The 26541-nt window shown below is 39.3% G+C and overlaps 1 protein-coding gene across 2 annotated transcripts in view; it reads right to left on the bottom strand.

Moving 5' to 3' along the window:
- LOC149215105 (serine/threonine-protein kinase GRIK1-like) overlaps positions 1-26541 on the bottom strand; it is a 132096-nt gene that overhangs the window by 28269 nt on the left and 77286 nt on the right. For both annotated transcript variants that reach the window (XM_089392518.1, XM_089392519.1), the window contains exon 6: positions 26200-26324. In XM_089392518.1, the coding sequence (XP_089248644.1) occupies positions 26200-26324 (125 nt within the window). The remainder of the gene's footprint in view (positions 1-26199; positions 26325-26541) is intronic.

Raw genomic sequence — 26541 nt, forward strand, 5'->3', positions numbered from 1 at the left:
AATAAAAGATATTGTTCATAACAGAAATCCTGACTTGTATAATCTGGTTCACGATTGTGTGTGTGAACAGTGGAATAGACTTAATCTTCCACTACATTGCTTGGCGTATATCCTTACGCCAAAATACTACTCTACATCTTGGTTGGGCCAACCTGCACCAGGGAGTGGGATTAGGACCAAATCCCATTTACATGCAGAGGTAACTAGAGGATATTTGGAAGCATTAGAAAATTTGGTACCTGACAGGGAGGAATGTGCAGTTGTGCGCCTTGAAATAGGCAAATACTTCAGTGGCACTGGTTTGTATGGTAACTTTCATGCAATGGACGACAGAGATAGATTTGATACTCTCACATGGTGGGAAACATATGGCGGCCAGGGACTTTTGCCAAAAGTGGCAAAAAAAGTTCTTTCACGGGTTGTAAATACTTCTTCTGCAGAGAGGTGTTGGAGCACCTACAGCTACATACATAATGTGAAAAGAAACATACTCAATGAAAACCGAGCAGAAAGCTTCGTTTATGTGCACTACAACTTGAGGTTGTTGAGTCATTACTGTGATCGGGCTTATGAGGATCCCACATATAAAATTTGGGACAATCACCCAGAGGATGACAATTTGGAGGATGGCATTGTACATCTTGAAGAACTGGAAGAGGAACTTGTAAGGGATGAAGATGAAGCAACTGCAGCAGCCATGCCACCTCCACCTCCACCATCCAGTAGCAGTGCTCGAGGTCCGAGTCTTGTTCCTTTGTTGTCGCCACCTCCATATACACCCTCACGTGGAGGTTCTAGTTCTGGTCGTCGGTCTATGCGAGAGACTCCTAGAAGACCACCACGACCTACTTATAGTCCTAGAGACTCTCACGGCAAGGGCCACATGTAGATTTACAGTTTTACTTGTCTTTTTTAGATTCTATTAGACTTTAGTTTTCATAACTGTTGAGTTTTGAGTCCTTGGCTCTTGACTCTTGACTCTTTCATATCATAATGATATTTTTTGTAAACAATATATCACTGTGACAATGAAAATTTGAAGTTTGAATTTGGGCCTTGGAAATTATAACTCATTGGTAATGATTGTGAATTATGAATATGATGCTTCGTGAAAGACTAAAGTTGTTTCATTTATTTCATTATTCATGTTTCATTTTATAAATTTATAACATTTCATATCATGTTAACAGTTAGAAGTTAGGACTTAGAAATATCTAAGATATTACTTCTTGTAATGGTTAAACTTAGCTTACAAGTACAATTTTGGTGATCAATGATGATAAATGTTATTGAATTTTCAATTTTGAAAGCTTGAAGTTGAAACTTTAAGATTGAATTTGATGAATCATGATTCACGAGACTCAATATATGTTGCAGTTGTAATATGTATTTTACTAACTTGTGGACATGGTCGATGAACTTGATGACGTTTATAATTTATAGATGATTGATGTGATATGGTTCAATGATCAATCTATGCTTTTTATGTTTTTTATGTCTAATTCATCATTCTACATGTTTTTGTTGACATATATGTATCAAAAATTAAAAAATATAAAAAATATATATATTTTTAAAAAATCGCTCCCGGATTCGCTCCCAAACCGGGAGCTTCTGAAAATGGTCGCTCCCGCTCCCGCTCCCAAGCAACATTGCTCTAGTTGAACATGTTACTATGGAGTGGCAGATTTACATTGACTGGTGAAATCCTCATGAGTATTTGTACCTTCCTTGATGCTAGAAGTGTTAACACCATATAATTTATAATGTTGTAATTACTAGTTAAACTCCACGAATTGTTCTTCAAGGTTTGTAGTATAGCTTCCTAGTTGTATTAACCATTTTGCACCTAGAATTACATCCATTTCTTCGAGTGGTAGGGCAAATAAATTTGTTTGTAGCTCTAGTTCTTGTATCTGGATTGAAACCTTGTGGCATTCTCTATTTTCTTTGAAATTTTACCCAGTAACGACTGACACGGTCAAGTCCTTGATTGGGCATATACAAAGATCAAGTTGTTTAGCAAGGTCAATGTTTATACAATTGTAAGTACTACCAGAATCTACAAGTATATTGACATTTTTGCCTCCTATGAGTACTTTAAGGTTTAGGGCTTTAAGGAGTAATCTCCTCATCATGTGTGTTGGCGGTGTAGTAAGCTTAATGTTCCTTCTTAGAGTCTTGTTTCTCTTCTTTTAAAGATGTGGTGAACGTATTTTGCAGTTGCTTATTGTTCTTGATCTTTTGAAGAGTTATTATTTTCATCATGGTTTTTCAAGTCACATGAAATTGCAACTAACAATGGTTCCTCAGAATCTAAATCTTCACTGTGTGACAACGATTTCTTCATCACGTTCTTGCACTTCAACTTGCTTCCCATCTATTATTTTAAAGTAGCGTAAGGATGCGTATTCACATCTTGGAGTCCAGTTTTCTCCACATTTGCAACAATTATTTTTCCTTTTTATCTTTTTTTCTGACTCATTACTTGAAGTGTTTGATTCCTTCTCGACTTCATAAGTATATAACTTGTCGTTAAGGCATTTGTGTCCCGAGGTCAATTTGTATCCACAATACCTACATTCGTTTGTTTCTTTTTTTCTTGAGTATTGTTATTGGTCTTCATCTTCCTTGAATGATGACATTCCAAACTTATATTTTTGCTCAATAATCTTTGCAACGTGTCTAGCTTCTTCTATAGTTTTAGGTTTGTATAGTTTTAATTATGCAAGGATATACTCCTTAAGTCCACATTTATACACTTTTAGCAGTTCTTCATTTGTAAATCCTCTTTGTCTTATAGCGAATACTTCCCATTCATGGGTGTATTCACTTATCGAACTTTTTTTGCTTGAGATGAACGAATTTTTCGTAGATATCATCTTCTTCTTCATCATGAAATGAACGAGCTTCACATTTGTTGGACCACCATAGGAACCAATCATATGCTTCAGCTTCCAAGTTGTTGGATGCGGTCATGATCTTCTCTCGCTCACCTATTGGCGGGTTTGACTCAAAAATGGCCTCCATTTTATTAACCCACATAATAGCACCTATATTATATTTATCATAGTACTTACGTAATTCTCTTTTAATTCATTGGTAGTCTTTTTCTAGAAATTTTGTATAGTATTGACTTCCTTGGAAGTGTATTTGCGACATTTGCAGAATTTCATGATTTAGAAAATCTTCACCTTCTGGAGTCTTGGGACTTTGTGTTGGTTCTTGAGTAATTAAGGGATTAAAAACTAGATTAAATTCTCCCATTAACTGGGGATGTATGCCTAGTAACATTCACTCAATGTTATTTACTTTTTTAATATCATTTGCCATTCCTTCTTGAGTCGCAAGTAACCTATAACTCCTAATTCTTCCTTCTTCTTTTCGACATTTTTGAGGCGTCGTCGTACTTTATTGAGTTCTTCTTGAATTTTTTTTAATTGAAGTCGTCATTTTTATTCCCCATTTTGTTCATATTTTTTAATATTATAATAATAAAAAAGTTATATAATTATTAATTAAACTATATAATTAAATTTTATCACTATTAATTAATTATATAATTAATGAATTATATATTAAATTAAACTTATATAATTATATAGTTAATTAACTATATTATTAAATCAATGTGAATATATATACTTTATAAATGTGTGAATATAAAGGTGAGGGACCAAATATGAAGGATCGTGACGATCGGTCAATGGTTGCTAACAGGAATATAGTAAGATACGCTAGCAAATAAGCTGTCATATGGGAAGGAACAGGGATACGCCAGATGTAGCAGGGAATAGGCAGCGTGAATCAAGTGGTCAGGGAATGGTGTCGGGGGCCAGCTCAACATGGAAGAGTCATGGTCACGACAGACGGGAGAAGCGACAGAGGGTGTATCAATTCAATTGTGGTTGATTCAATGTCCATCAGAGAATTTTTGGTATCGTAGAGTTCGTCAAAGAATGCAGGATCAAGCACGCAATAGAACATGATCAGGGACAACACAGCGCAACAGTCAAGGAGTGCAGTCACGGCAGCGGAGGTGGTCAACATGAAGCAAACTAGGGAACGATGGAACAGGGGAATAGGAAAAATGATGGCAGGGGAAACACAGGCACGATAACGTGATTAGCGGATGGTTCAAACTAGAACGAATGTAGTGGAAGCAACGTTGGAGTGGTAATCGACATGGCTCTGATACCACTGTTAGAGACAAAATGTCAATAGTTTAGTAGTTGTGTAAATAGTAATTGTATTATTATTAAAAAAATTTGAATGGTGAGTTACATCCCCTTGGACGGTGTACCTAAATAGGCATTGAATAGTCACAAGGGTTAATTGGTCATGCCTTTTGACCTTTCATTTACATATTAATTTTTATTAATGTTACTTAACTAGTTAATTAATTAATTATTATATTACTATTATATTTTTTTATGAATTATTTATTCATAACATCAACCTTGACACAAGTCTCTTCCACCAAAGCATATTGACAAAGATATTTGGTAATAATTTCCTCTTGCTAAGATCTTCAAAAATGTTACCAAAATAAATCCTTCAGACAAAATCACAGTAGGTGATCATACATACCTTTTGTTCCAAGTAATAAACCAGACACCTATGGCTTCATTGGTCTTTTAATAGATTTGTACTCCCACATTTTAACTCATCACAAGACCATGCTTGCTTGGTAACCAAAACAAGTCTTCAACACTTCAATCTTGCCATTTCTGCTAAAGCATTTTGTCCTTCTTCTTAGACAGTACGTGTTGCATCTTATATCAGTTCTAGAAGCCATATCAGATCTTCAAGAGGAACTCATACAAAGGATGACTTTGTTGGCTTATCTTTAGACATAGATGTTTTCAAAACTTCTTAGGGTTGCTTCCTTCAAGGTGACATTAGCTTGGCTCCTTAAAAAATTTTGGGACTCAGCATCTTTAATCATTGTAACAATTGTCCTTCTTCAATATGGCATGATTCAAAGAATTTAGAACAGAAGTACAAACCTTTTGCTCCAGCTTTATGAGGCTTCTTTGTCACTGTGATTGCTATATTGAGGCTTTTCGACCTTCAAAGCAAGGACAGAGACCATCATTGAATTATACTAGACTTGCGTCCTAGTCCCAGTGATCTTCAGTCTCCGTGAAATAGGTTGTAAGGCCTTCTCGGATCACTAAGACAGATTATGAGATCTTCCAAATTCCCTTGGTCACCTATGATCATTTTGGATTTCCGCAACTATACTTAGCTTCTAAGATACTTCACACTGAGGCCTAGAGTTTCATAAATATTTCTGAGGCCTTTCAGCGTTTTACAATAGGTCGAATCTGAGGCTTGTTAGGCCTATTTTCATGGCTCGGTCTACCTCCCTCTGCATGGAACGAAGCTCACTATTTCAGACAAGATTTCGGAGGTACATTTTCCTTATTTTGGCTCCACTTGAGATTCTTCGACATTTCTAAGGTCTCTCGAATTCCTGAGGTTTCTCAGCCTATGTAACAGGCCCTGAGGCTCGATACAAAAGCTTGGTCTGAGACTTAGGATTTAGGGCTTTGGCCTTCTTCAAAACTTCTCTTACACCAACAGCGTTTTGGTCTCTTTTGGTCAAACACATTGTTGAATTTTCTAGCAGACCTAGGGTTACAATTCTAGAACAAGGTTGCTCTTATACCATAGCTCTGAAACCATGTTGATTTTTCAAGCATCCTTTAAACCGATAATTACTTCTTATGGTTTCTCTTAATTTAATCTTTTTTTACATTCATATTCATCATAAAGCAATTACATAAAGGATGTCAACAATAAAACAAAATGCCAGTAGGATCATAAAGAGACAACCAAACAAGAACATAAGATTTTTGACCCTAGGAAAACCCACTTGGGGGAAAAACCCAGCAACCTTTTCCTTAGAGAAATTATTCAAGTCAACATCAATACATATAAGTCAAATTGACAGCCCTAGTCACATCAGGTCAAACTGCCACAATACAAGTCAATTTGTTGCTCAATAAATTTGACTTAGTCTGCTCTAGAAGGACTGAACTTCGACCTTCTTCTTCTCTCAAGAAAAACAAAATTTTGCTCCTCAAATAAACCCAGAAACTCTGCCACAAATTCGCCCTTTATCTACCTCAGATCCGAATTCTTCTTTGCCTTAGATTTGTCTTCTTCACTCACCTCAAAAAGACCAAGGTACTTGCTCTTCGAGGAAGATAAAATGGTATGTATATATAGTGTCTTCGGAGGCCGAATGGGTGCTTCTAGAAGTTGGTTTGACTTGTCTTATAGGAGGGATGACCAAGTCATCTTGGGGTCAAATTCAAAATTAAAATTCACAACTTTTCTCCTTTAAAAACTGACATAAAGAACATGTCATATATATTCTCTTTTGATAATAGCATGAAGAATATGCTTCATATTTATTATTACAAATACATCAAGGGCTAAAGTATTTATTATGAAGACTAGCCATAGCTACAAAATTCAACACCATCCACAAAACGTGGGGAAGTGCCCAAGAATTTCTCTACAAGGTTTTCCTCAAAGTATATGCATACGGAAATTTCATTTTAGTTCTTGTTGGAAGTTGTTTTGAGAGGTCTCATTCTAGTGCTTAAACTAGTTATGAACACTAGAGAGCTATAAGATCTTTTTGAATGTAAATTTTTCTTTAATACTAAAATAAAAGTTTTTGATTTCTTCTTAGGATGGAAGAAAGAAATGTTACGATGGCTTCAGGTAGAAGCAATAAGATTCGATATATCACCATGCAATGTTCAAAGATTCTTGTTGTGGATAATTATAGCCAAAGAATGTATTATGACACACAACAACAATATTATTCTAGTATTTGAGGAGTTTGTTGCAACTATTTTGTCACATGTCCAAGGAAGCAGTTGTACAAAAAATTTCAAAGTTCATAATCATCAGTCAGACAGTGATCATGTCATTGTAAACCCAATTTCTGCAAATTATAATGTAAATGATGCTAGTACGACTGTGTAATTATGTAACAACCAAGGTAAGCATATGATTTTGGCGACGAATTTTATCCTCGGAGGTTTTGTGTCTCACTGCATTGTGTGTTTCTAAACATGGATAATCGGCATAGCTTTTCCCTCCAACTTAAACCCCAAAGCTAGAGTGGAATTTATCGACGAAGTCTTAAGTGATTACTAGTGTTTTTAGTCGAGTCTATTGTAAAAATGATTTGGGAATAGAATAAGTGATTTGGCTAAATTATTTTATTACAAATGACTTGGTTTACTAGATCATATTGTGTCACAAAATTGGATAATTATTTGAGGGTCTATAACGAATAGGTATTCCCCCATTGAGGGTTGAATTTGTAATTATCTTATGTAAAAATATTTTAGTGCATGGTCTCTCGCAATCAGACACCGTGGCTAAAGTATTTGAGGGTGGAAATAACATTTTAACCCCTCTTGTGTCAATTAATTAATTTTTCTGGCAAAAATAAAATTAAAATCCCAAGCGAGAAAATTAATTAATTTAGAGTCAAAAAATTAATTCTTGAGAAATTAATTTCTCGAAGTGGAAAATGACCAAAAAAATTGTGGGTCAAAAAGAAGTTAATTTTTGGAGATCACCCACCAAAGAAAAAATAGATATTTTAAGAAAATATAAGCCCTTGGACCTTGGTTGTTAAGTCAAAGTCAAATTTTTGAGGAAATTAATTCAAAAACTCAATTTTTGGATTAATAAAAAATGGTTTTAAGAGAAATTCGAAAATTCCTCAAAAATAAATATTTTCGAAGGCAAAGATTAAAAGATGATCAAATATTTATCAATAGTCAATATTACTTTGACAAGGATCAAGCCAACTAGCCGTTATTTTCCACTTGGAGGAATTATCTATAAATTAGAAGCCACTTTGCTTCTCAAGTGATGATGATGACTCTGGTCTAGGCTAATGTAATTTTGTAACACTCATGTGAAGTCACTGTTCTGTTGGGAACATTTGAATTTCATAATAAGACTTTGGGGTTCAATTCATGGTGTTCTTTGTCCGATGATCTATGGTCTGTGTTGGGTTTGTGCTTTCCTATATTGTGCTTAAAATTTTATAAGCTTGTTTATTCATTAGATGGTGATAAGAACACTCTATAGGTAGATTTTGGGTTTATCTTAGGTGATCTGATTCACCATATGTCTAACAAGATTTCTTGAAGAAAATATATAGTTTGCAGGTTCCCTTGGGGTCCAAGTTCACAAACTTTGGAGGAGATCTGACCTTGTTTGGCCTTGGGGAAATTTATGTGATTTTCTTACTTCTCTAAGTTTGTGGTTAATATCTATCTTTCAAAATACATCAAGCCATTGTCATTATTATAAAAAAAAAAAACTTATTCAAAAGGTCTTTCAAGCATTGTATATTTGTATATATTTTGTAAATTATTTTTTGTAAAATAATTCATAGAATAACTTTTCTAACTCTTGTTTGAAGCAACTGAAGTTTGGGGTTTTATTTTAAATTTTGCATATATTGTCATTTTGGGTATTTTTGTTTTCATTTGTGCAAGTGAGATCAAGCCATTTCAAGAAGAGTTGTTAAGATTTTGAGCTAGATCTAGGCCCTTGAGGGTAAGATCTAGTCTCTAGATATTTTTGCAAGGTCGGCATCGAGAAATTGTGCAATAATTGGGCAAACATTGCAAATCTAAAGTAAATTAAATTTTTTGGCAAGGGTTTCAAATTGTTTAGGACCTCTAGTCCCAGCGTCAAGCCTTTCCCTAGTTGTTGCCTCTTCTTTCTCTTTCAGTGACCCACTGGCACTATCCTGCTTCTATCCCCTAGCCATCAAGCCCTAAGGGTTGTTGCCCTTAGCTGCAGGCCCATTAAGCCTTGTGGTAGCATTGCCTTGGCCTCCTAGGCCTGGTCACGGGCCTTAAGGCCTTCTCCCAACCCTATCATAGCCTCCTCTCTATCTCACCCTACCTCCCTCATTCTCCGTCAGCCCTTCTTATCCCTTCATCCTCCGTCAGCCCTTCTTATCCCTTCATCCTCCTCTGCTTTACCTCCCTTTTTTCCTCTTCCATGGCTCCTAGACCTCTCAAACTCCCCTCAATCCTCTGGCGTTGCCTCGTTCTGGGTGTCGCAGGCCTTTTCCTTTGAGTTGCAGTCCCTTGGGGACTATCTTTCCCTAGGATACAACCCTCTTAGGGTTTGCGACAAGCCTTCAAGGCCTCCATAGCCTTGTCATGAGGCCTCCTTGGCCTTTAGGCCTTAGCCGCCCTTGTTGCCTCTTCCTGCGCCTTCTTCCTTGCCTTCTTTTCCCTTGTTCAATCTCTATGGGTATCATTGAGTTTTCTGAATTTAGCATTAAGTGTGTAGCACAAATTTGGAGTTGAATTTTTATGTTTGCAATGGAAAATTGTGGGCAAGTTTGCTAGTGAACTTCAAGGGCTAGGGCCTACTAGCTTTCCATTTCAAACCTTATTGCCTCACTGCATACTTACAAAAAGATAATCATCTCTTAACAATGGTAAAATTTTCATTGAAGAGCTCTAAAAGCATTGACAAAGCAACCTAATTTCATTAATTAACTGAAGTACTTAAAACATTAATAATCTTGCCTTAAGAAAACACTCAATAAGCTTGCATTAGCATCCTAAGACTAGCCTTGCATTAATAATCTACTCCAAGCATAAACTTGGTTGATAGAAAATAGGACCACCGTTCTCATCTAGCTTGAGGAGCCTAACACCTCTTTAGTAGTTAACACGATGACCTTGCAGTCATAAGAGCCACAGTCTCTACAGTGTCGTAGGCACCAGGTGGCTAGTACCTAAGGGGAGGTATCGTTAATCAAGCCTTTGCTTGCTTCCCCTTGGCCTCTTTCTCACAACCTACTCTAGAGACTAGCATCAAAATAGTTAAGAGGAAAGATACACCTAGAATAGGCATCTAATTAAAATCAATCAAGATTCTTGCATCACACCTAAGTCATAAGATTTGCATAGCATATAGGATAGTTAAGCATTCAAGCAGCAGTTGTTCATACGGTCACCTAGTTCAAAATTGATCTAACAAGTTGTTGACTCCATAAGGCACTGGTCTCATTGATAATTAAATCTAATCCTTTAACTCGCTAAAATCAACCAAGTGGCTAGGCCATTCAGCAGTGTCTCCCAGACTTGTTGGTTGCCAACAAGTGTTGCATTTCTATCTTTCATAGGGACTACCCCCATAGCCTGTTGTTGGGAGACATCTGAAATGGAGAGGTCGAGGATCAAAGTGACAAACCTTGACCTGAGTCGTTGTCGCACCATGTCTGTACAATTTGAGCGACAACAGGGTTGATATTGTTAAATTATTTTATCAAATCTAAACCCAACAGTAGATAAATATACTTCCCAAGAAATTATTGATCAATAACCTAGTGCAGATTTATTGAATAAAAAGCACAATTGAGTTCTTAACATAAAAATTACAATGAAAGCAATAACAAAAACCATTCACACAAGTACATAGTTATTTTAGGTGTAAGCCCCTTGACACCCACAAGAGGAAAACCAAAACTTATGCTTATTTTTATTATTAAAAAAAAATCATGGTGCTCCCTTCTTGAGATACTGGCCCCACCAAGGAAAATACAATGGCAATACCTAATTGATCATGCCTCAAGATCAATCGTTAAATTTAGGTATGTTCTATGCTAGAGCAATTCATTTCAATTTTCATAGTTAGCTCAATATCTTTTCCAGCTTAGCAATCACATCAGCATTAAACTAAACTGTAGATAGAACATAAATATAAATCGCAGAAGACAAGACACAAGATGTGGCACTAGCCAAGGACAAACCCCAATGTGGGGAAACCCTTGACCAATTCTTCTTATATGTTCTTCAATAGTTCAACAGAGAGAGATAGTACATTTACAACTGAAGTCAACACTTAGAGTTATCTAGATGAGAGCATAGATCATCTCTAAGAAGATGATACATGAGATCAATTGAAGACATGTTGCTTCAACTAATTCTCCAAGGTGACTCCACCTATCATCATGTTGCATCTCGTCATCATGTTGCAGCTCACCGTGTTGCACCATGTTGCACCCATCATGACAGTGTTGGACCTTATGACTGTTGCCCCAAATGTTGTATTGTTGTCCCATGTGTCATGATTGAACCATGTTGTCCATGTTAGCTGTCCCATTGCTTGTTTGTTGTCCCTTGCATGTTGTTGTACCATTGTGCCATTGTTGCACAATCTCATGATTGTCCCGTTGTGCTTGCCATACCATAACAGCACCATGAATTTGCTGCACTAAATACTAGTTGTCCCATGACAAATAAATTCATATCTCCATGAAAACTTATCAGAATTGAATGATCTTTAGATCAATCCTACACCTCTCGATGAGAGGGATCCAAGAAAAATACCAGCTGCCATAAATAAGATGACCCACATGGAGTTTGGCCCTAGTTGCTAATTTTAACACTCCCTCTCAACTAGGGAGAACTCCATTTGCTGATCCATATGTCCGATTGTACTATCTCTGCCATCAATGCCTTGCACTTCTCTGCCCTGCTCTGTTGAACCATGAAGAAGAAGAATTGATCGAGAATGTCTCATACCATTATATACTAACCCGAAGTTAGTTTCATCTGAAGAGAGCGTGTCATATCACTCTTACTGACCCGAAGTCAGTTTTATTGATCCCAGATCAATATCACAAGAGAGTGTCTCAAACCACTCATACTGATCCTAGATCAGTTTCATTGATCCTAGATCAATGGACGTCATCCTAGCATAGGGAGTACAGTAGATACAACGATGTGTCCATCGATAATACTACTATGGTCCCTAACCCCATTTCCCTACTCATTGATCAGATGATAGGTACTTCCTATGAGTCCTAGACTACATGGGTAGGATGCCTCGACAGTAGAACTAATCATCCTGTCCACAGGAGAACGAATCATCATGTCCCATAATCGCCATGGGAGAACTATCCATCCCGGCCCACAGGAGAACTAATCATCCTGTTCCGCAGTTGCCATGAGAGTACTAGTCATCCCAGCCCACAGGAGAACTAATCACCCTGTTCCATAGTCGCTATGGGAGAACTAATCATCCCGACCCACAAGAGAACTAATCATCCTGTTCCATAATGCACCACCAGGGGAGGGTGAGTCGCCCTGTGGTCGTATGTCACTACAATAGGTACCCCACGCCCCCCAGAGCTCCTAGAGCTCAATGCATGCAACACGCTGGACCCTTTTACAAAGGTCTCATAATGAATCCAAGTCGTTCGGGAAAATCACAGATTTGATCTTTCCTCGGGGCTTTGGAAAAGTGTCTGCAACCTGTACATCAGTCTCAATGCGATGGAGCCCTCCTCGCTCATTGACTTACCATATCCCAGATAAGGTAGTATCTGATGTCTATCTACTGGAGCAATCATCGAATACAAAATTCCTCAATAATCGAATCCCCCCTGGTTGTCACAAAGAATCACAGTGGTATTCATCATGTGTACAAACGGCTCACTAATGAGCTTCCACAATCAGGCAGCTTCACATAAGATCATACTCTTAGCTATGTATTCAGTCTCGACGGTGCTAATAGCAACCAACTTGTGCTTCCTGCTCATCCATGATATCGAAGCAAAATCCAGAGAGAACCAACACAGAGAAGTGCTCTAGTGATTCTCCACACTGCCTGCCCAGTCAGCATTCGAATAATCACACAGCTTCATATTTCTGGCAGTGTATCTCAATCCATGAGAGATTGTGCCCTAAAGATATCTCAAAAGATTTTTGGCACCAATCTAGTGAGGCCCAACCAAATATGAGCTCACCATGCTAACTGGAAAGCATATATACGGAGGGAAATTCACCAAGAACATCAATGCAGATGAGTTTATGAAACTCAGAGGCATTTCCAAAATCAGGTCCGTCATCACCACCATATAACTTCTGAAGGTTAAGATCCTCAAGGTAGTCAAGGGCTTGCAATTTCCCATTACATATCTAGAATCCAACTCCCTCTTACTTCTGCAAGTGAGAGGGTTTGCACCTGTCAGAAATAGGTCATCGTCAGAAGGTGCCAGTATGAGAGGTCTATCATCCACAACCTTCAAACAATGGTTTGCATCCGCTTCACTGTTATGAATCTCAGCTTCATTAGACAACTATCAATACTCTCATATTAGGTCCGGGGTGTTTTACTTTTACTTCAAGCCATAGTGGGCTTTCTTCCACCTGCATACATGAGATTCCTGATGATTTGAAAATGGGGCACTTAGGCTTCTTGTCTAACCTACAAGAACCTCTCCCACTTCCAAAAATTTAAATATTCCCAAGTATTATTGATTAACCAATGCGGAATTAAAAATGCTTGAAAATATAAGTGTATGTTGGTATTTGTTTTTAACTGATTATATGCTTTAATTTTTGTTGTCGCTCTGTAAGTTGATGTGCTTAAACTGATATATATAAATACATATAACAGTAAATAATGCAACAGTAACACAAGCACATAAGACAGCAATTTAATTTGGATTTCACCCAAAACTCTTGGGCTACGTCTCCTTGAGCTCTAGTCAACTTGACTAGGCTCTCTGGGATTATGGCAAGTCCCTTAACAAGCTCTTGGCTCAACTCCACTGTTTTACACAGGAACAATGGGCTCAGAACACCATCTTTCCCTGGCTCTTGAAGCTCTAAACTTTCTAGCTCTTGGCTCTCGCTCTAGCTCTTGGCTCTGACTTTGGTTCTCACTTCTTTGGCTCTCGGCAATGTACAGCTCTCTAGCTTTTCACTTGAACCCCAAGTGACTCCCTTGGTTGCGTGCGCTTCAACTTTTGCATTCTGCGTTGCTTGTTTTTGCTGCTTCCTTTTTGCGCTACTCTCTCTCGCCTTAGCCTCCTACTTTGGCTCTGCCTATGCTCGCTTTCAGCAATAACTCCAACAACCACCTGTCTCTGACATTCATGGCTTTTAAAGCCAATCGGCGCTTGTCTGTTCATTCTCCCTTTCAAGCTCTCTGGCTTCCAGCCTCTGTCTACTCGAATCCCCTTCTGAGCATTAGCAATCATTGTTAAACGCCTTCAGGGTCAGTGGCCACCTGTTCTGCAACAAAAAGGACATTCGGCCTTTGAAATCCCCAAAAAAATGTGTTCTCTGTTTACACAGAGAAATACATTAAAACAAAGGAAAAATCTCGTAAATGGCTTCATGGCGAACTTGAACTATTATACATTTTCATTCACAAACCCTTTCGGGTCTTGTTTTCATCGCGTCGGCACTTCCCTTCGTATTTCGTTTATCAAACGAAATACGCGAAATACATAGCAAAATGGCGTTTGGTGGATTTTAAAATACGTCAACTATTGCCTACAGTCCCGTCGAGTCCGACCATCGCATCGCTATATATATATATATATATATATATATATATATAATGGCCCCACTCCTTTGCAATGTTCCGACACGATATCGCGATATCGCGTGGACCCGGGGTAAGCCATATGGCGTGGCTGATGTCGACGCGATGCGCCGATGCCGATATCGTCGATCATGGTATCACTTGGCCCGAGGTCCCGCCTCTGCCTCGTGGCATCGCCGATTTCGACAATCGGCAATATCGCATATCGCAATATTGCATCGCCTAAGACCTTTGCCTTGGGTACACAATGCCTGCCTCCGATCCGGCCCGTCGATCCGATCATTGGAGGTCGCTGCTCGGGGGTGCCTTCTGCCCGACCTTAAGTCCTCCTCTTTGCCTCATGTGATGCAATTTTCCCTTATAAGGCCTTTTAGGCCTTTTTTTAAGGGGTTTTTGCCTCTTTTCCCAAAAAACAAAGGGCATCTTCCTTGAGCGATAACTTCTGCATCCTAAGTCCATTTTTTCCCATTCAAGTTGCAGCAGATTTAGAATGAGACGATCTCTGCAATGGGGCTAGTTCCAGGAACTTCCTTGGACTTTCATTTTTCCTCTGTGAGGAACACCTTGACTTAGGAATCTATCCAAAATCCATTTTGGATCACACCTTCCCACTAAGAGAACTTTTGGTCTCCAAAAGACTGATATACTGATCTGAATAGTACCTAAGAGTAACAACACCCTCTTCTTTCAGCCTCCATACACTTGCATTGCATAGTGCCTTTAACCAAAGTTTCTGACCACTTCCCTTCTGGATGGGTTGGTCTTCCCGGGAAGAACTGTCTTCCTCCTTGCCTTCCTACAGAACTCCTGCTGAAATGGTTATAGAAGGTAGTTTGAGCTTCTTTGCCTTGATCATTGATCCAAGGTGGCTCAAACAAATAAGTACATCTGCTCCACAAAACTTTCATTTGTACCGGTTTGACAAGTTGTCAACAACAACTGTTAACAACAACAGGAATACAGATAACAACTGGATGAACTAAACTCCTGCTTCAACAAAGAAACAGATTTCACATCTTGTGAAAACCTCCATGTCTTACATTTGCATACAAATGATGGACTAGACAACAAGCCCACACAACATGCCTTTAAAACAAATGCCTCTTCAAGTCAAGCATGTAGAAGAAGACCATTAGGACTCCTTTCAAAAAATGAAAAACTTCATTATTATCTCCATCTTGGAGACCAAGTTAACTTCTTTCAAGTAAACATTACATGCATGTTTAAAGCAATCAGCCCTTCAAGTTAATTACACCATACACGTTCAAAACAAGGAAAACATCAACATCCTTGTGTTCATGCATATCATGCTTATGCATGCATTTCATCCTTCAACTTTCACTTAAGCACACTATACTTTTGAAGCTGAAATGAAATATAATGTTGCAGCAACAAAGTGAGTCTCCTACTCAACCTCTTTCCATTCGCCATCTTGGTAGAAATCTGCAACTTGCATCTCATCAACAAGAAGTGCAAATAGATGCATCAATAGACATGCAATCCTTAATTGGAAAAGAACTCTAACCATTTCTTACCAATCTAGTTCAAAGGTCTTTCCTTTGTCTGCACATCAGCATCAACATGTGAATCATCCTGAGACACATCATTCATGGAAACTTCCTTTCCATTTCTGCCATCTTCTCTTTCCACTTTCTTCAGCTTTTGTGGAAGCATTGTTGGATTCAGAGTCCAACACCTTTCAGCAAGATGCCCTTGCTTATGGCAGTAAGTGCAACACATGTGCATCCTCTTGTCAACATGATTTGCCTTGTCCAATGGACCTTTGGCTTTTTGCTTCTTTTCCTTCAAAAGTTTCTTGTATGTGGCCATTCTCTTCCAACATCTAGAAACATGATGGTTATCCAAACCACAAAAGGAACATGCAATTCTTTTCCCATGCTTATGTGGAAATTTATCATGCTTTGCAAAATCAAAAGGAAGAAGATTAGAACCATATTTATACTCGCCTCTTTCACCTTTATTGCCTACATGAGGAGGTGAAGCAAATGAAGAAGTGGCTTCCTTTGAAGCACCATCAATCTCTTCAAGGTTGTTAGAGTTTCCACAACTCTCTAACTCAAGTGTGTGCTTCTGAACACCTGCATCCTGCAAGTGATGTTTCAAGCTATTGCATTCCTCCTAAACACAATCTTCACACTCTACAATGCAACCCCTTCTTGGAGCTGTTTCAATGGCCTTCATGGCAGCTTTGGAACTCTCTCCATAAGATTGTCCATAGCCAAGGCCCAAATACTTGAGCCTTTCCTCAACCATTATTGGTTCAACAATTCCTTGTGCATGCTTTCCCAAGCCCTTTCCTTCGTAGCCCATCTTGGACATTAGCTTGGAACCTCTGCCTCTAATATGCTTTTCAAAAGAACCAATATAAGCATTCTTAGAAGAATTTGAAGACAAACTAGAATGGTTTACCTCTTCTACAAGTTGATACTTGACCAAGGCTTCTTTGGCAACAAAGAGTTGTGACTCCAACTCATGCATCCTCTTCAGGTTGATATTTGCAATATGAAGTTGCCTCACCATTTCTTGCAATTTGTCAGAAAGCAATTGCTTCTCTTCCTTCATGGAATTAACTGCTCTCTAAGTCTGCTGCTCTTCCATCCTCACATTTCTCTCACCATATCCACCATGGTGGACAATTCTTGCTTCATGTCTTCGTCAAAGAATCTTGTGAACAAAGCAAAATTTGAGGACCCACTTGTAGAAGTTGTCATTATGCCAATGAACAAAAAAAAAAATTCAACAAGATAAATAAAGAGCTTATTCAACAACCTTTTGCAACAAACCTCTTGTGCTCCAAGGATTGCCTTGAGGTCCTTTGGGATAAGAAGAGTGCCTTCAACTCTCTTTCCTATTTGTCCTTCTTGGACTGAGCTATCAATAAGACTGTCTGTAAAACAAACATACAATCAGCCTCTTGTTGTTCAAACACCTTTCGGACAAGCAGTCTTGCTTTGTTAATCAAGCATCCTAATATAACCTTCTTTGAAGGTGTGGTTAATCAAACTTAAGCTCTAATACCACCGGATCTGAAAATGGGGCACTTAAGCTTCTTGTCTAACTTACAAGAACCTCTCCCACTTCCAAAGCTTTAAATATTCCCAAGTCTTATTGATTAACCAATGTGGAATTAAAAATGCTTGAAAATATAGGTGTATGTTGTTATTTGTTTTTAACTGATTATATGCTTTAATTTTAGTAGTTGCGTTGTAAGTTGATGTGCTTAAGCCTTAAACTAATATATATAAATACATATAACAATAAATAATGCAGCAGTAACACAAACACATAAGACAGCAATTTAATTTGGAGTTCACCCAAAACTCTTGGGCTACGTCTCCTTGAGCTCTAGTCAACTTGACTAGGCTCTCTGGGATTATGGCAGGTCCCTTTACAAGCTCTTGGCTCAACTCCACTGTTTTACACAAGAACAATGGGCTCACAACACCATCTCTCCCTAGCTCTTGAAGCTCTTGGCTCTCGCTCTGGCTCTTGGCTCCCACTCTGGCTTCTTCGGCTCTCAAGTGAACCCCAAGTGACTCCCTTGGCTGCGTGCGCTTTAGCTTTTGCTTTTTGCGCTGCTTGTTTTTGTTGTTGCCTTTTGGCGCTGCTCTCTCTCGCCTTAGCCTCCTGCTTTGGCTCTACCTATGCTCAGTTTCAGCAACAACTCCAACAACCACCTGTCTCTGACATTCATGGCTTTTAAAGCCAATCGGCGCTTGTTTGTTCATTCTCCCTTTCGGGCTCTCTGGCTTCCAGCCTCTGTCCGCTCGAATCCCCTTCTGAGTGTTAGCAATCATTGCTAAACTCCTTCAAGGTCAGTGGCCACCTGTTCTGCAACGGAAAGGACCTTTGGCCTTTGAAATCCCCAAAAAAATGTGTTCTCTGTTTACACAGAGAAATAAATTAAAACACAGGAAAAATCCCATAAATGGCTTCATGGCGGACTTGAACTATTATACATTTTCATTCACAAACCCTCAGTTTTCATCACATCGGCGCTTCCTTTCGTATTTCGTTTAAATACGCGAAATACATAGCAAAATTTCGTTTGGCAGATTGAAAAATACATCAACGATCGTCTATAGTCCCGTCGGGTCCGGCCATCACAATGCATACATATATAACGGCCCCGCTCCTTTGCAATGTTCCGACGCGATATCGATATCGCGTGGACCCAGGGTAAGCCATATGGCGTGGTCGATGCTGACATAATCCGCCGACGTCGATATCGACGATCGCAGTGTCGCTTGGCCTAGGGCCCCGCCTCTGCCTTGTGGCATCACCAATTGCGATTCACCGATTTCGGCGATATCACATATCGCAATATCGCATCGCCCGGGACCTTTGCCTTGGGTATACACCGCCTGCCTCCTATCCGACCCGCCGATCGATCATTGGAGGTCGCTGATCGGGGATGCCTTCCGCCCAACCTTAAGTCCTCCTCTTTGCCTCATGCGATGCGATTTTCACTTATAAGGCCTTTTAGGCCTTTTTTTAAGGGGTTTTTGCCTCTTTTCCAAAGAACAAAGGGCATCTTCCTTGAGCGATAACTTCTACATCCTAAGTCCATTTTTTCCCATTCAAGTTGCAGCAGATTCAGAATGAGATGATCTCTGCAATGGGGCTAGTTCCAGGAACTTCCTTGGACTTTCATTTTTCCTCTGTAAGGAACACCTTGACTTAGGAATCTATCTAAAATCCATTTTGGATCACCCGATCATGAATCTCAAACTCCTTAAGTTGTTCCAAACTTGTGGACCTGCTACATAAGGGGAATGGTCCCCTTGTAAGATTTTCCTTCGATACATCTCAGACATGTACCTTCATGCTCTTCTTGAATTCAGGCACCTAGGTCACCATCTGACTCACATTGGGTAGGGCCCCATAAGTAGACATTCGGTGCTATAGATGAGATGTGTCAACTAATATGGTCTCCAATGGACCATCTTGCAACTTGATACAAATTTCCAACCCTAAACTCAAAAGCATCTTAGAAAAATTTATTTTTAAACACGTACCTTTCCATTGATGAATGCCACCTTGTAACCTTTGACTTCCATTGCCGAAATGGACACTAGGTTCTTCTTGTGATCAGGTACATAAAAGAGATTTAGTAAGTGAATCGAGTTACCCTCATTCAATTTAGGGGTAACAGTCCCTACACCCTTTCCGGCATAGGTGGCATTGACTCCAAGTATAATCCCATGATTGTCTCCATCTCTACCAAATTAGAGAGAGCACCCTTCTATCCGATGAAGTGCCTTGAAGCACTATAATCCATAAGCCAGATTCACAAAGAATCTGAAGAAGAGGGCCAATACAAGATCTTATTAGAAACAACATTTGATTCTTCATACCTAGGGTTCCTTGCTTCATCTGAAGAGACGGTCGTGTCCTTGATGACCTGCATTAACTTTCATTCCTCTGATCATTGAAGATGTCCCAGGGATGATTGTTATCATCATCAAGTGATGTGTCATTGTCAGTCGGACACTCCTACGCATAATGGCCGAACTTATTTCAACCAAGGCATCTGCCTTTCCTTTCACCCTTAGATCCAGACTTCCCATATAAGTGATCTTCAGGTAGGCCATCAGAAACTTCCGTTGCGCCATTCTGATAGTATTCTCTGCTTCAACTTCACACTTGGTAAATTAGAAGAGGGATGATGAATCCATTGATCCTTTTGTCCTTTCCCAACTGTCTTCAGTGATTGCTCTTTCACTCTTGCTTGGGCTTTGTCTTCACCTCACCTCTGGTACCATGTTAAATTTAGGTATGTTCTATGCTAGAGAAATTTATTTCAATTTTCATAGTTAGCTCAATATCTTTAACAGATTAGCAATCACATCAGCATTAAACTAAACTGCAGATAGAACATAAATATAAATCGCAAAAGACAAGCCAAGCCAAGAGGACACAAGATGTGGCACTAGCCAAGGACAAACCCCAATGTGGGAAAACCCTTGATCAATTCTTCTTATATGTTCTTCAATAGTTCAGCAAAGAGAGATAGTACATTTACAACTGAAGTCAACACTTTGAGTTATCTAGATGAGAGAATAGATCATCTCTAAGAAGATGATACATGAGATCAGTTGAAGACATGCTGCTTCAACTGATTCTCCAAGGTGACTCCTTCACCTATCATCGTGTTGCATCTCGTCATCATGTTGCATCTCACCATGTTGCACCCATCATCATAGTGTTGGACCTTATGACCGCTGCACCTGATGGTGTACTGTCGTCCCATGTGTCATGATTGAACCATGTTGTCCATGTTAGTTGTGCCATTGCTTGTTTGTTGTCCCTTGCATTCTGTTGTCCCATTGTGCCACTGTTGCACAATGTCATGGTTGTCCCGTTGTGCTTGCCATACCATAACAGCACCATGAATTTGCTGCACTAAATACTAGTTGTCCCATGACAAAAATAAATTCATATCTCCATGAATATTTTATCAGAATGAAATGATCTTTACATCAATCCTACACCTCTTGATGAGAGGGATCCAAGAAAAATATCAGCTGCCATAACCCTAGTTGCCAATTTTAACATCAGTCCTTTTCTTCTGCTAGCTACTCCTTGCCTTTCCTACTCCTTTCCTTGATCCCTACACACTTTACTGAATGTCCTTCTTCACCCATCCTGAGATGTCCTTCTCTCCCTGTGTATGTCTACTCCTCTCATCTTAGCTACCTTTTATAACATTGAATTAACCATAAATTTGAAACCCTAGATCTGCCTAAGTGATCAATCATTGAGATTATATCTCACAATTCAATTGAGATCAATTTCTTAAAGTGACTTTCTTATAGTCTAAGAGGTAATAATGATGACTTCCACATGTTAAACACAAAACCACTTTGGAAGTACACGTCTGGTGCCATTAAAAGAATCAACACTCCCTCTTAGTGTGGAAGGTACTTCTTCCACCTGGAACTGGTTTTGCCTCCGATCCTAGAATAATGTCCCACACCTCACCCGCTACCATGGCTACTCCCTCTGGAGTTTGAACTAGAAGCCTTCCTACTACCTAGTTCGAAAGCTCCTTCAAATACCTGCGCCCTTTGAAATTGTCCCTAGAAGCCTCCTGCTCCAAAACATCCTGTAAGGTCATCTCATACCACACGACCTTCTTAATAGACTTGGAAGGATATGCTAATACTCCTCCCCACCTGAACTTGAAGGTTGTCTCCCTCTTAACTGCTCAACCTTTGGAGCTTCCTATTCCTTGTTCTCTATCATTGTCTACTTCTTTCCATTGCTCGAATACGTTGGCCCTTTAGCCTATACATGTTGCCCTCTCTAACTCCATTGCCATGCCCGTCGTCTGAGCTAGATCACATGGGTCTGATCAATGCTTGTCCATCCTAGAATGCTACACTTGACCCCTTATCTATCATAGAGATCGAGAGCAAACTTCTCCCAAGTTCTGGCACCCATAAAACGTCCTCTTGCTCAAACAAGTTGTCAAACAACTCTCGTGCTCCTGTCATATGTCATGTGGCTCCACTATCCAGTAGCCACGCACCGACTAGTATGGTGCTTGAGATGTAAGAAACATGTGAGAATTCAATTTCAAACTTCCTACAAACTCTTCCACCTGAGCTTGGGCCAATGCAGCTACAATTGACCATGTATCCTTTCAGCCCTTCTTCCTCTCTAGACACCATGAAAGATAGTGTCTTGTCTTATGACACGAAAAACACTTCACCTTAGTCAATTTCTTCTTCGACTCTGAGTCTGACTCCTTACTCCCACTCAAACCTTTTCCTTTGTTCAAATCCAGGTACTCGTCCCCTTCTTGCTTGTTGGCCTTGGTCTTTGACTGTTGCCTCATCTCCTCCTAAATGCAGTCATCCCATAGCCTCTCCAATGAAGGCTGGTTCTCTCAAGCACAAATTCCTTTGACGAACAAATCCCATCTCTAGGAAATCGTTTGCACAACATTTACTAACTTTGTGTCATCCACCATTTCCCCCACTATTGCAAGCTGATCACAGATCTGAGTGATCTTCATCAAGTAACTTGTCATTGTGTCAGATCTAGTCATTTTTGTAGACGAGCTTGTCCCTCAACACCATTTTCCTTTTAACAGTCTTGCTCTAGTATAACCCCACTAGAGCATCAAACATACCTTGGTTGACTTCTTCAAGAACAACTGAGTGATTGCATGGTCCTTCAATGCATCCAAGGGTACCCTTTGTCCCATTATCACCCTCTTTGCTAGAGCGACCTTCTCTTTGTCATCTATCAACTTTGGAATCAACTTCTCAACAATCTCCCAAAGATTGTTTTCCCTGAGAACAAATATGACCCTGGCCTTTCAAGATAAGAAATTTGGGGCTCCATCCAGCTTGTCTTCAAATCTGAGGCAAGGTATTTCCATTTCTAGATCTACTTGTGCATAGTCCATCAAGCATAACCCAATCACTAGTGTGCTTAGTCCTTCAAGCACAAAACTGATCCTACTGATCTCAAACTAGTCATGTTTCTTTCTGATAGTTATCTGAATTCCTGCCCAGAAAATTGCCACTGCCCAGCAAATAACCCTGACACTTACTCTGAAAATTTATTTGTTGCGCAGATCTCTGACTCCCGCATAGATCTGCAACTATTACGGCACAGCTGCCTGACGACTGATTGCCTGAGACTCCTATTCCTACCCATAGCTTCCCTGTGGCTGCCCAGCAGCTTTACCTGTCGCTCGCAGGTTCCTTTACTGGTTGTTTCTTGGTGGCTATGGCTCCTACAGCTGCCTGTAGTCCTGGAACGTCCTGTCTGAGATTCCTGGTTGTTCCGGCTACTACAAACCTACCACAGTTGCTACCCAGCTGCTGCAACTACTTGCCAGCTCCACCTATACCCTCGAAACCTCGGCCCAGCCTACTATCAGCCTGCCCACACCTTACAAACCTTCACACAACCTGTTGTGGGCTTGTCTGTGCCTTACAACCCACTACCCATGCTCCACAAACCCAGCCTGAGCTGCCAGATGGCTGATTGGACCCTAAAACAGCCTGCCTGCAACCCCTCACTGTTGCACGAATTTTACTGGGGCCTGCCTGTACATCCGTACAGCTGTACAATGCCCTGTATGAATCAGGTCTGAGCAGATCTGCTGCTGTACAGTTTGTTATGGGTCTGATCTACGGTTTAGTTCCTGCAAAAAATAATTTTCTTGGATTTTCTCCAACTTGTTGAAGCTAAGCTGTCCCTGCAAGAAAAACATTGGATGTATACTGGTAGTTTCTTCCACAGAGCTCAACCTCACTCTGATACCATGTTAAATTATCTTATCAGATCTAAACTCAGCACCAAGCAATTGACTTCCTAATAAATTCCCTGTCAATTATCTATTGCAGATTTATTGAATAAAAAGCACAATTGAGTTCTTAACATAAAAATTACAGCAGAAACAATAACAGAAACCATTCACACAAGTACACAGTTATTTTTTGGGTGTAAAGCCTTGCAAAAACCCACAAGGGGGAAGCCAGTAATGAAGGTTATCGTACGGCTCCCTTCCTGGGATATTGGCCCTACCAGGGAAAATACAATGGCAATACCTAGCTGATCACACCTCAAGATCAGTCCAATCATGCTGGCTGCTCCTTGCCTTTCCTGCCCCTTTCCTCAATCCTTACACACTTGAGCGGAAGTTGTTCTTAACCCAATCCCAAGATGTCCTCTCCCTGTGTGTGTCTACTCCTCTCACCTTAGTTGCCTTTTATAACATTGAGTTAACCCTAAATCCAAAACCCTATATCTGCCTAAGCGATCAATGGTTGAGATTATATCTCACCATTCACCTGAGATCAATGGCTCAAATTTAATTTAATTTAATTTACTAATGCCAAAACCTTAGGCATTTAATTAAAGTAAACTCAATTTCTTATAAAGTGAATTTCCTAAAGTCTGAGAGGTATTAATGACGACTTCCACATGTTAGGCACAGAACCGATGTGGAAGTGCCTGTCCGGTGCTCTAAAAACACTAAGATATACCTTGAAAACCATTGCACTGAAGCTCCTAGTGTTGAAGAGGTATGCATATCCAAATTGGCACTCTTACGTATATATACCCATGCACTTCCCAACAATTGCATGTTGGATGGAATCTGGATAGAAAGGAAGAGAGGAAAGTTTCCCTATAAATGGTTTTGCTGTGCTTCGTAGACCATAACCAAAAATTTGGCATATTGTTGATTTTCACAGCCTTTCAATGTGATTATAATCTTCATCACACTACATTACTTGAAGTTATATTGACCCAGACCTAATACTAACTTGCATCTTTCAATCATATCTTATTATATTGATGTAAGCTAGTTCAAGTGGGCTCTTGTTAGTTGTTACAAGAAGTCAATCAAATATTATCAACTTCTGTAGTGTGTGCCATGTATAAAATCCCATTTACTATTATCGATCAAAATAGATCCATCTTAACTTCAAATCCATTAACCACAAAGTGGGATAAAAGATAAATTGAGATGCTATCTCTCGGTGCTTCAATGAATTTTTTAGATAATTGTACGTTGATGTGTGTTTGTGTGTGTGTGCGTTAATTATACTGGGTATTCTGTTCTTAAATTTTAACTTTTACATTACAGAATTTATTTCGATTTATGAGCAAATGTTATTTGTGCTCCTAACACCCATGGGATGACGGGATGCACTTTGAAATGTTTCCCAGCATACCCCAATTTTCAAAATGCAAAGCAAAACATTTCACCCAGAATGAGGCACATTCCAAATGTAACAAGGATCTCTCCCACAAAAAGCAGGACACACAAACCAATTTCCTCTAATTTTTAGAAAAAAAAGAAAGCTTCAAAAAAATTCAAAAATAAAATAACCTTAACCTAAACCTAACTCTTATTTCCCTATGTTTATTTCTCAATCAAATTTATAATGGTGAATCTTTATTGGTGAACTGTGATTCGTAATTAGTCTTAAGATATATTATTTATCATTTTATGTTATCTTGACTTTTGAATCTTTAATTTTTTATAATTTTGGAGACGGAGTCCCATATGTTAGGGACCCTGACATCCACCTGTCCCGGAAGTCCCTCCCTAAAATTCGGGGGCTGTCTCCACACATCCCCCAAGAGCAGTTCCCAGCACCTGCATTGCTACCTCCGGGTGATTTGGTGCAACATTGTTTATATGCATGAAGGTTACACATGTCATTCTTAAGGTGCATTAAATGTAGCTTTTTTTAATATTACATTGCACCAACTTATGCGACATTTCATGTCAGTGTTAGGCACAAACATTAAGTATCTCCCTCGTACTCGTCTATATAATGCACCTTGCTTTGCGCAGTGATACAAGGAGTCTTTGAGAGGCTATTCAACTGCAAAAATGAAATTCAGCAAGGGGACCTTTAAAAAGAGAATAACAACAAGTATTAGATAGGGAGTTCAATAACCAACGTCTCTCTGTGAATAGAAAAAGTGTTGCTCACAGATAATATGTAGTAGATAAATTTCAGTATAAATTTTTTCAATAAGACTGTAACACAAAAGTCATCCTGTCTACAAACATGGTCATGCCAAAATTATTCCTTGTGTCGTTAAATGACTAAAATAGGAATTGAGAAAATGCAGACCTCATGTTCAATATAAATAATAATGTAGTTGTTCCATCTGCAACCATGCATTCTACAAACAGATTGTAAAAAAAGCAGCAGCACCAATATCATAAGTGTGCAGTGTGTTACCTACAGTGAATTTGGCCTCAGAAGAACTTACATGAGCATGGAGATACATGAGACCTGCAACAACATCTCGAAAGTATCTTCTAGCAGTATCTTCCCCAATTCCTCCAGCTGGTCCAGAACCTTGAAAAATCCCTCTTCCTTCAACATATTCTAGGACTGCATAACAAGCAAACCAACATTGATAATGTTGATATATAGCACATAAAAAACAAATGCTCCACATAACTGGAACATATACTTCCTTGAAGAGAAGATTTCTAAGTATCGAATATCATTATTTATGATTCTTCCTTTGAGTACAATCACAACATCTCCTCACAGTGCTTAAAGTTTGTTGTTAGGTTTTACATCATAAAAAATTAGTGGGATAAAA

This window comes from Pinus tabuliformis, chromosome 1_1 (genome assembly GCF_031772625.1).
Source record: "Pinus tabuliformis cultivar Carrire ecotype Pingquan chromosome 1_1, CPIR1, whole genome shotgun sequence".
NCBI lineage: Eukaryota > Viridiplantae > Streptophyta > Pinopsida > Pinales > Pinaceae > Pinus > Pinus tabuliformis.